Below are 12,055 nucleotides of genomic sequence, written 5' to 3'. Positions count from 1 at the left end.
AAACTGGAGAACTTCTGAATAAAAAGCTAAATAACTCAAAACCACAATAATAAAAAAATTAAAACTAATTCAGAATATCACTCTCTACATCATATTAATTTAAAGGTGAACAACCCCTTTAAGCCCTTATTATATTATATACCATGACAATATAGAAGTCCCAGTCCTGCAGAGAAAAAGTCATGTCAGTGTCACCCCCCAGTGTAACCCAGTATTGGTATGTCCCTGAGGAATCCCCCATAAAGAACAGAGTGAACCAATCACGTGCAGACTCCCTGCCTTATAAAACATTATCTGCCACTGATATTGTCAGACAAGTGTTGGGGACATTTCCCAGCTGTCTCCCTGTACAAACTGAAGAGAGACTATCACATCTCAGTAAAGGCCGGCCCTGCACACACAATGTTATGTTGTCTGGCTTCTCATCTGAGAGACATTACAGGGAGGGGAGTAGGTGGGTGTGTGAGTTTAATATTAATAAGGAGGCGTGGCTTGACGCGTGAAGTTTAGTCCGCGGGAGGATTCCTCAGCGTTCAGGAGGAGTGGGCGTGGCTGAGGCCCGGCTATACTTTGTCCTGCTCGGGTGTTGCCGGAGAGAGGTCGGAGCCATGTCTTTCATCCCGGGGCAGCCGGTTACTGCTGTGGTGGTGAGTTCGGGATAATCGGGGAAGCAATAGTTACGAGCTCTGATAAGGCCCATTTCAGCTTTAGCGCGTTAGGACCTCCGTTTTCTTTCACTTACCCTGTACTATGAGTGCAGAAGTCCTGCTGCTTGAGTTGCTGCCCGTGTCTCTATTCAGCCATTGCCTTATGTCCACGCCTGACGCTGCTAAACTTTAGGAGTCCCACTTCTTTCCCTTGTATTTGTATTTGATGCTACAAGTGCACCTCAATCCCTATAGGTTTCCTGAGCTGCAATGAAACAGCGCCCCCACCCGCCCATCATTCCCTGTACTGTACGGCTCAGCCTTCATCATCATCCTCATCCTTTACTCTATTCTACACTATTCTACTCTATTCTAAACACCCACCTGCCCCTGTACTGTAGTGTACTGCAAGCCCCCCCTGTAAAGTAGGACAAGCACCCACCTATATCCTCTGTACTGTAAGCCCCCCCATTATCCCCTGTACTCTAGTGCAAGCCCCCACTGTTATACTCTGTACTGTAGCATCCCCCCCTGGCAACCCCTGTACTGGAGTGCGTTCCCCCCGGCAACCCCTGTACTGGAGTGCATTTCCCCCGGCAATCCCCGGTACTGGAGTGCATTTCCCCCGGCAAACCCCGGTACTGGAGTGCATTTCCCCCCAGCGACCCCTGTACTGGAGTGCGTTTCCCCCCAAGGACCCCTGTACTTGAGTGCGTTTCCCCCCAGCGACCCCTGTACTGGAGTGCGTTTCCCCCCAGGGACCCCTGTACTTGAGTGCGTTTCCCCCCAGCGACCCCTGTGCTGGAGTGCGTTTCCCCCCAGCGACCCCTGTGCTGGAGTGCGTTTCCCCCCAGCGACCCCTGTACTGGAGTGCGTTTCCCCCCAGCGACCCCTGTACTGGATTGCAAGCCCCCGGTGTCCCCTGTACTGTGCGAGATACACTGCTACACTTTTCTAAACAATAACTGATCTAAACAACCTTGTTTGTCACTTCCCCCAAAGTGCAAGAATTCTTCCATTTCTCCTCTAATTTGCAAAACCCCAATATATGTTTAAAAGCAGCCGTGTTGTTTGATACATCCTGTTGTCCTCGGTCATGTTCTCTAGTGCAAGAGCTTCCCTCATCTCATGTGTCCTCATATTGAATGATTCTTGTGGTGGGATGCAAGTGGTTATAGCTAATTGGGGGATGCCTAACAATTTGGCACCCCTAGTAATTTTATATTTGCTTGGCCTTTTTCTCAATGTTTCTTTGCTTTTATCCCAGAACAGACCAGACTGGCAATATGTAGATTCTGGCAGACATACTGCTGTAAGCTACTATAGCTAGTGATGAGCGAAAAATGTCCTCATGGTCCGTTTTGCTGGGAATTTCCTCGTTTCACCAAACTGCAGAAAAACTCGGCATCCATTTAGTATTGCACGTGAAAAAAATCACTTAAAGATGCATGCCAAACAACTTGACGCTTGCATAAGAAAAATAACTATTCATTAAACGCGTTTTGCAAACTTTTCGCTGTTTCTGTAATTTTTCGCCAAAGCAAATCATCACAAATTCGCTCATCACTAACTATAAACGGTCACTATTTATTGGACCTCCGGGGGGGGGGGGGTAGTGGGGGTCTGATTGGGCCTCTGTGTATTTGAATGGGGTCTATTTTAAATCTTGGTCCAGAACTAGTCCAGAGCATATGTGGTTGGAGCATAACAATAAAATTGTAGCCTTACAAAGCATTTGTTTTTAGATGGGTTCAGTGACCCCCATTCGAAAGCTGGAAAGAGTCAGAAGGCAAATAACTCAAAAACTATTTAAAAGTAAAAATGAAGGCCAATTGAAAAGTTGCTTAGAATTAGCCATTCTATAATATAATAAAAATGTAATTAAAGGTGAACCACCCCTTTGATATCAGTAATATGTTCTGATGATATAGAATGAATATCCTCTCCCACCATGCTGCAACCATCCTCTTAAATACAGCTAGTTTGGTATCTGAGTTCCCATCTGTGGGGCCCAGGGCAGACACTTTAACCTCTGCATAGTGAGGCCTTTGTCAGAAGATTTGTCAGATGATTGGAAGGCATTTGGTACAAAGTTGGGAACGGCAAGGCTTTTATTAGGGGAAAGAATTCCCCTCCAGGCATTAGATGTAGTCCTGGATACAGTGGAGCCGGTTACCTTTGTGCTTTGTCTTGTCGTCCCAGTGAGGGTCTGGATTTTATGCTTGGGGCAAAGTAACTGCACTGGCAGCCTATACTATATACATAGCTCCTGGGTAGGTAGGAATGCTCTGGGTTAGGGAGTGTATTTAATCAGCAATGTTCTTCAGCCTGTCCTGGTGAGTATCTGAACACATAGTGGGGCTCATTTACCAAAACTGTGCAAATTTGCACCTGGGCAGTAACCCATAGCAACCAACCAGTCATTATCATTCCCAACAAGCTGCAGGCAGAATGATGAAGTAAAAAAATTCTCTTGGTTGCCCAGGTGTAAATTTGCCCAGTGTTGTTAATGGAGGGTTGTTAATGATAGGCAATGCTCATTATCCAATATACTACAATTTGGTCAGATAGGGGTAAAATATCCTCGGGCCTCTGGCCTGTAATCATAGACATTCTTTTGAGCTCTGCAGCTATACGGGCCCTTCATTAGCCTTTGTGTATATAAGTACGTTAAGGTCACAAAGGCCAAGCAAAACATTCATTAAATGTAAATCCGCATGGCATCTTACACTAGCATTGTCCGTGTGACTCGAATAAAAGCAGGTCAAAGGTCTCTGGTGTGTCACTTTTCCTTGTATGTTTGTTTAAGGGTTACACCCTGTTATATACACCTTTATCTACTGGGAGAAGACTAGCAATGGAGGCAGAAATGTTCTCCTCTCTGGGCCTGTCATGTGATATACAAAAGAGTCTTCTGAGCTCTTGGGCCATAGAAGCCTTGCAGCAGGTTGGGTATTCCCATACCTGTATACCCGCAGGAAAACCTGTAAAATAGGGATCGAGAAAACCACAACCCAACCCAGATCCGCACCTGCCTTCCCCTCTCGATTTATAGACCCTCGCTGCCCGCCAATGACATTTATAGACCCTCGCTGCCCGCCAATGACATCATATAAGGGTTGTGGCAGGCGCGAGTCTATAAAACAATAAGTCGGAAGCCGGCAGTCTAAGGTCATGGGCAGAAGAGCTCAAGCCGAACCCATCCGCGACCCACAAAAGGAGCAGCGAGGTCGGCCCAACCCGCGTCCCGCACATCACTACTGTAAAGCGATTGGGTTTCGGGTAGAATGTTCCACATTCATCAACCAGATGGGCTGTCTGCTGGTACCCTGCCTGGACATCTGGTTCAGCTGTGGGTCTAGCCTTCACACCCTCACCGATCTGGCAGTTTTTGTTCCTTTACCTGGTTGGTCCTCTGGAGTGACATCACTTCCAATCCAGGGTGACGTCACTGCTGGAACACGCTGCCGTTGATTGTTTCGTGCGGGTCCCTGGGTCAGTTAGTGATTAAATCCTTACAGGTGCGGGTCAGGTAGCAGGTCTGGTTAAGGGTTTAGCAGGGTTGGGTTGCAGGTCAGCGGGTCTGGGTTGGATACTGATCTGCCCAACCAGACCCGTGCAGGAATGCATTGAATCTTTGACCTTCCAGTTGGAAAAACCTAATCTAGAGGAGTCATTTTGGACAATTAGTTCCATTGATTCTACTGGCTCTATGACAAGTTATTGTCATGGCTGTTCTTTTATTTCTATAGCTGTAACCTTCCTAAAGAGAGCCTGACAAAACGCTGGATATTCTACCCATGCAGTACAACTCTCTAGTTATTTTACACTGTTCTTCCTTCGTTGCTTCATAGGGTCTCATGCGAGCAATGTAGATGCCAAAACAAGAGAAGTTGTTTACTTTGGGTTTCATTTGGATTGCCACCATTCGCCATAGGTTCAGAAGTACTGGGGCCACCACTCCAAATATTTTGAAGGTATAATAGAGACAAGAGATACTGCAAGTTTTTCCCTATTCTGCACAGTTGCCCTAACAGCCAGCCTATTGCAGCCAGAGGGCTTTCATGATGCAGCAAAATGCAGCCGGTTTCTTATCTCTAGGTCTGCTTTCTTGGATCAATGCAACATATTGCATCATAGTTCTGTGGGCTGGCTGGGCTTGTAATGCCCATTATATTGGGCACAGCAGGTATATTTTGTATATATGGAATTCCAATGTCTGCTGCTCATAAGCATATGTTAGAACTGTATTTGTGCTTAGAATTGAGTAGAATATGTTCTTCCAGGATTGCGGCCCCTGTCTGAAAGAGACGGCACAGATACAGGAGGAATGTGTGACAGCCCCAGCTAAAGACCAAGCGATAAAGACGTATCTGGGTTTGTGCTGGAGTGAGCCAGATCCCAAGATGTTTAACCAATGAGTCATGACTGTTTGGCATGTTGTGCATAGAAACACATATCTGGGGAGCTCTCCAAAACTGCAGCCTTCCACAAACCCCTTGCAGATTCTTTAAACATTTTGTTTCACGCTGCAGCATTTTTCTGACCTTGTATCATTGACTTTTGAACACCTTCTGCCCTTGGGGCTGGTTCCAGGGTAAAACAGATATTTTTTTGGGCCGCTCTGGGGTAATCCTGAGTTTCCTCCAGGTTTTCAAAGTTGCTTGTCATTCAAACAGTAAAAAAGAATGTTCGAAATCTTTGAGAGTTTGGGCAAGTTCGCTTGGATCACTTTTGAACAAAAATTTCATCCACCCACTACTGAAAAATTCAGCTTTTGTCAATTGCAACATTATCATCAATCATTACGTAAGCCATCAGCTTTACCCTCCTGTTCTGGTTTTGAGACATTGGGAGGGGGGGGGTTATTTACTAAACCTCGAATTTAACTGGTCTGGCTTTTTTGGGCAAAACTCAAACTTTTTTTTTTTAAAAACTCGAATTTTTCAAGATTTATTAAAGCCCTATGCCACAAAAAGCCCGAATCCAAAGATCCACCATCTCAGACCTGTCGAGGTTGTGTAGAAGTCAATGGCAGAGGTCCCTATCCTCATTGGAAGTTTTCTGAACCGGGTTAAGTCCACTATACGATTTTTCATACGATTTTTTTGGGTTAAATAAATAAGGTCAAATCGGGTATGGGAGTTTGGTCATGGTTTTTTTAATTTAAATAATGAGATAAATGCAGATTTTAGTAAATATCACTCTGTGTACGTCCTTCGCCCCCCCCCCCCCCACACACACACACTCACTTGAGAGGTTTGGGTTCTTTAACGAACCTTAATTTCCCAATCGGATGATATTGTCCCATCATATATAAAGCACTGGGAACAATCAAAGCTTGGGGAAAGTATTTGGGATGGAACTAATAAATGTTCTATAAATTTGGGTCAGGTAGGGTTTAAAGAGGTGGTTCACCTTAAAGTTACCTTTTAGTATGTTCTAGAAAGTCTAATTATTTTCGATAGGTTTTCATTATTCCAACCTGGCATCCCCCCCACCCAACCGCAGTGAGAATTTGTGATCGAAGAAGTACTCATGGGGGGTAACAGAGGGGTATTTGGGCAAGAGCCCCTGGTGTTATCAGAGGGGGCAGGGGGTTGCAGGCCCTTGATGTAGCACCCAGCTGGGCCCACACCCCTCCAGTCCGACGACGCTGGATAGGAAGCCGCGAGGGTTACAAAGTGACCCTTGATACGGCGTGGTGGGTGGGGTGAACACAAGTCTGCAAATGCAGGGCACAATGTATTTTTGAGGACAAGATGGGATGTATGGGATCTGTTATCTGGAAAACCAGAAAGCTCTGAATTACGGGATGGCCATCTCCTACAGACTTTAATTTATTATCTATAAATATATCTATTTTATCCATATAATCCAATTTTTAAAAATGTATTTCCTTTTTCTCTGTAATAATAAAACAGTACCTTGTACTTGATCCAAACTAAGATATTCTTAATCCTGATTGGAAGAAAAAACAGCCTATTGTGTTTATTTAATATTTACATGATTGTCTTGTAGACTTAAGGCATGAAGATCCAAATTACGGAAAGATCCATTATCTGGAACACAGGTCCTAAGCATTCTGGATAACCAATCCCATACTTGTACTAAGAAACACATTTAGCACAATGGTTGTCAAACTTTTTCAGTTCGAGGTCCGATCTTTGGCCAGGACATGATTAAGCAATTCATTCTGCTGTATTTCCAGGAGCAGCAAATAAGCCCTAAGGGTTAGTCCACACGAGGAGATTCGGGGAGATGTAGTCGCCTGGCGACTAATCACCTCTTCTGGGCAAAAATCTCCCCTAACTGCCTTCGGGTGTCTTCCCATCGGGGCAGATCGGGGAGATTGTCGCCCAGAAGAAGAGGCAATTTGTTGCCAGCCGACTAAATCTCCCCGAATCTCCTCATGTGGACTAGCCCTTATACTTAGGATGGTGGTACACGTGACGATTCGGGGGAGATTAGGCGCCCAGCGACAAATCATCTGTTCTTTGGGCGACTAATCTCCCTGTTCCCGTTGGAAAGAATACGAATCACCAGCAGGATGGCACACATTGCCGAAGTTGCCTCATGCGGAAACTTCGGGCGGCTTCGGAAATCTGAAGCAATTTGTATGCCATCCTGCCAGCAATTCATATTCTTGCTGGCAGGAAGGTATTTAGGGAGATTAGTCTCCCGAAAAAGAGAATATTTGTCGCTGGGTGACTAATCTCCTCCGAATCTTCACTTGTGCCACCACCCTTAAAGGAACTCTTACTGCTATTCCGTGTGGGCTTTTGGGGTGGTTAATGATTACATCTTACAACTTGACTTATAACGTTATATCCATTCCTGTTTTTCTATAGCAACGGGTTGAAATCCATAAATTGCACCAAGGAGAAAATCTGATCCTTGGCTTCAGCATTGGAGGAGGAATCGACCAGGACCCAGCACAGAACCCATTCTCAGAGGACAAGACAGACAAGGTTGGAACTTGTAATTGTGATTGAGCATTGATAATTGTATGAGTCAGCTCAGCGTGTAATTAATATGGGTTTATTATATAGAAGTACTTTATGTCTGCCAGAGGAGGAAAAACACAAACAAGAAAATATTTTCTTGCTGAAATCTGCTAGAAATGTTCAGTGACAGGTAGATGCCATTCCTATCACTGTATAAACACACACTGGGCTGTATTTGTGTTTTCTTTGCTGGTAGATAAACCGCTGAATGCTACAGTGGCCTTCGAGTAGATTTTTTAAATTCATAAGCCTTGTGGTCTCCAACGTGGTTTTGCTAATGACCTGGGCCGATGGGGGGGGGGGGGGGGTAAGAAACCGAAAACCAGCTAAAAGTTAGTGATCTGTCCCTGGAATAGCATCAGCTCATATAATCCACAGCCTGTGGCCTTTAAAGGGGCTGTTCACCTTTGAGTTAACTTTTTGGATAATGTAGAGGATGATATTCTAAGACAATATGGTTTTCGTTTTGTATATGGTTTTTGAGTTATTTAGCTTTTTATTTGGCAGCTTGCCAGTTTGCAAGTTCAGCAATCTAGTTGCTAGGCTCTAATTTACCCTAGCAACCATGCATTGATTTGAATATGAGACTGGACTATGAATAGGAGAGGCTTGAATAGAAAAATGAGTAATAAAAAGTAGCAATAACAATACATTTGTACCCTTTCAGAATATTTGTTTTTTAGATGGGGTCAGTGACCCCCATTTGAAAGCTGGAAAGAGAATAATGCAAATAATTTAAAAAAAAGCTGTAAAAGAAAAAATGAATACTAATTGAAAAGCTGTTTAGAATTAGACATTCTATAACATACTGGGTATTTGCCAGTACCATACAAGACTGGCGGCAATGGGTAGCACAGCCAGCCCTGTACCAGTATTAGGAAGAGATACTTTAGTATTTCTTTTACGTTTTTAATTAAGTCCAGTTGAAAAGTTGCTTCGAATTGGCTATTCTGTAACATACTAAAAGCTAACTTAAAGGTGAACTACCCCTTTAATGGGTTAGAGAATGAGTTAGTTTAAGCTTTTAAATGTAATATTTATGGCATTGCTGTTGCTTTAAGTATCTTTTTGTGGCTAATTTACTGGCATAGGTGCTGATATGCATCATTGCAGTTACCCATGGCAGCCAATCAGAAGTTTGCTTTAGTTTTCAACTGTTTAAAAAACTAAGTACAGATTGGAAGCTACTGGTACCAGCACTAGTGCAAATTAGCACCGCTACTCTTAAAAGAGCTTTGCTATGAAGCGCATAAAAATGAAATAGGTTCAATGGACACCAGTAAAGGCTTAATAAAATATACCGGTATATGTTATGAAGCAGTTGTACACCAAAAAAGTGTAGAATAAACGTCATATTTTAAAGTCCTGTTGTAGTCCTTAAGTGTGAACACTATGGGGCAGATTTATCAAGGGTCGAAGTGAATTCGAGGGAATTTTCGAAGTTAAAAAATTCGAAATTCAAAGTAATTTTTTGGATACTTCGACCATCGAATAGGATACTACGACTTAGAATTTACTTCGATTTAAAGTAAAAATAGTCCGAATATTCGACCATTCGATAATCGAAGTACTGTCTTTAAAAAAAACTTCGACTTCAATACTTCTCCAAATTAAACCTGCCGAAGTGCTATGTTAGCCTATGGGACCTTCTAGACCATTTTTCGAAGTCTTCACACATCGAAGTAAAATCATTTGATCGTACGCTAAAATCGTTCGATCAAACAATTTTACTTCGATTATTCAATGGGCAAATTCGGTGAAAAATACTTTGACTTCGATATTCGAATTAGAAGTATTTCAATTCGATGGTCCAATTTCAAAGTATTTGACCCTTGATAAATCTGCCCCTATGCATCGAAATCACAGATATAGTCAAGCAAAATAGCTCATTTAAGATAAAACCTTTTTTTTTTTTTTGGTCATGAAATCATTACACTGTTTTATAAATACACATGGGGCAGATTTATTAAGGGTTGAATTTTTTTTTTTTTTTGGTGTCAAAACTCATCATCATCATCAAACAATTTCTAATTTTAATCCCGCAATTCGATCATGGGAAAACTTTCTAATTCTAATATTCTCCACCTAAAACCTGCCGAGTTCATTTACAAGTCAATGGCAGAGGTCCGTTGAACCGTTTGAATATGTTAATTGCCTTCCTGGGTTTTTTTTCGGAGGGAGTTTTTTTTTTATTTAAATTCGATCGAATATTAGACATTTAATTTTCTTAACCTCCCATTCGAGTTGCGAGTATTTTCAAATTTATTAGATTAAAAAAATTCACAGAAATTCGACCTTCGATAAATAACCCTCATCTTGTCCTGTGGCATTAAGTTGCCAGTTTTTTTTTTTTTTAACACACCTTTGTAAATATGTCCCGATTTGTAAAACCTTTAACACTTCGACTGTCCTGTGTTGAGTTTGCAGTAAGAGTATAACTTGATTCTTTCAGGGCATCTATGTAACACGGGTAACAGAGGGAGGCCCTGCGGAGGTGGCTGGGCTTCAGATGGGAGACAAAATAATGCAGGTAAATGCTGATCAATACCTGGTAATACACTGATAATTGCATGTGCCCTGGAGTATTAATGTCTGTGCATTTAGGCAGGGAGTGCTCTGGCATTTGCTTAATTCATATTTTCAGTCTGACTGCAAAATGCCATGTATCAGGGTGGGTACCTTGTGCACTGCCACTCTGTTTATTTACAACGTTTATATTTATTATTATGTGCCTCTATTTCAGGTAAATGGATGGGACATGACAATGGTAACGCACGACCAGGCGAGGAAACGCCTCACCAAGAAAAATGAAGAAGTCGTCCGGCTGCTGGTGACGAGGAAATCCTTGCAAGAAGCCGTACGACATTCCATGAGACCCTAAGTGTCACATTCCCGAGAGTCTGGATCTCTTCTTAGCTACACAGGTGTACTAAAACCGACACATTTCAGTTCTCTATCACTCACACCAGCAGCACATTGCAGGCCTATAGGTTGCTGGGTCCTTTCTGTCCCTCCCAAGCTACTGATTGTTCTGCACCAAGACAAACCAAAAAAAAAATTCTAACGTGCCTGATATCCATCAACCTTACCCTGTACCTGACTTTAGCCTTGTAATTTCCTGCTTTCCCCAGTAGACAAGGATACATCATTCCACAGTAGGGATGGACTGAATCCAGTATTCGGTTCAGAATTCTGCCTTTTTCAGCAAGATTCGGATTCAGCCAAATCCTTGTGCCTGGCCTAACCGAATTCGGTATGCATATGCTTATTCTGATTCAGCTCGGTATTCGGCTCAATCCCAAATAGTGGATTCAGTGCATCCCTATTCCACAGCAAAGATAAAGCAGGTACCTCTGTGCCCTAGCATTAAAATAAACAGGGTCCACACATGGTGGCCTCCCCAGTGACATTTCCAGCTTAGTTTTTTAATATATTCAGGTTTTAAGTTACTGCTATGGGAGCAAGCACAATACAGGGACTATATTTTATAGAATTCAACATTTAAACACAAGTCCCTGTGTCACTGGCAGATTTATTGTCGTTTAGAGCAAATAGTCTCTTGTAGAAGGGGAAGTATAGTTTGAATTGAGTCATTGTCATCTGACAGCATTAATCACAAGGGCTGCCATCAGCAATCTCTGGGTACAGCCTGAACTAGGAGTCTCTGCCTCTAATTACAGTGAAAGTGTTAAATCGGATGAATCACTAAAATGCTTAAAGTAGGCCAGTGATCCCCAACCAGTATATCGTGAGCAACATGTTGCTCCCCAACCCCTTGGATGTTGCTCTCTGTGTCCTCAAATCAGGTGATTATTTTTGAATACCAGGCTTGGAAGCAAGTTTTAATTGTTTTAGAACTAAGTATAGTGCCAAGTAGAGCCTCTTGTAGGCTGCCAGTCCACATAGGGGCTACCAAATAACCAATCACAGCCCTTATTTGGCACCCCAAGGAGTCTTTTCATGCTTGTGTTGCTCCCCAACTCTTTTTATATTTTAATGTGGCTCATGGGTAAAAAAGGTTGGGGACCCCTGAAGTAGGCAATGTGTGTACATGCACTCCACATAGAGGATTCTTTTAAAGAGGACATATACCCTTACACATACTCTCTGACCAATTTTATATTTGATGTTTTGAGGCATGATATTAGCAGTTATTACACTTTAATAATATTAAGAATGCTTAACCAGAGTGCCCCCTGTTGCTGGGCTTGGGCAAAGGCCAGACAGAATGGCAGAAGTTTAATTTACTGAAGCAGGAAGCATCCTGGTGTTTTCCCTACTCTGTTCTATTTGTTCCCTATTGCCAGAACTGAGCAAGGAAGTACCAGGAGATCCTTTCTGCGTCCGTTAAAGGAACAGTAAAACCGAAAAAATTGTGTTTTAAAGGAAAGACAATATAAT

At 42.8% G+C, this 12,055-nt stretch overlaps 1 protein-coding gene across 1 annotated transcript; it reads left to right on the top strand.

The window, feature by feature from the left end:
* Nucleotides 1-490: 490 nt before the first annotated feature.
* tax1bp3.L (Tax1 binding protein 3 L homeolog) lies at nt 491-11,447 on the top strand. The gene is made up of 4 exons (XM_041581645.1): nt 491-647; nt 7,499-7,618; nt 10,107-10,184; nt 10,398-11,447. The coding sequence occupies exons 1-4, from the start codon at nt 609-611 to the stop codon at nt 10,533-10,535; spliced, it is 375 nt and encodes a 124-aa protein (XP_041437579.1). The 5' UTR covers nt 491-608; the 3' UTR covers nt 10,536-11,447.
* The last annotated feature ends 608 nt before the right edge of the window (nt 11,448-12,055 follow it).

This window comes from Xenopus laevis, chromosome 2L (assembly GCF_017654675.1).
Source record: "Xenopus laevis strain J_2021 chromosome 2L, Xenopus_laevis_v10.1, whole genome shotgun sequence".
NCBI lineage: Eukaryota > Metazoa > Chordata > Amphibia > Anura > Pipidae > Xenopus > Xenopus laevis.
Note: the sequence above shows the minus strand (reverse complement) of the source record. Positions and strands in the feature narration are given on the sequence as shown.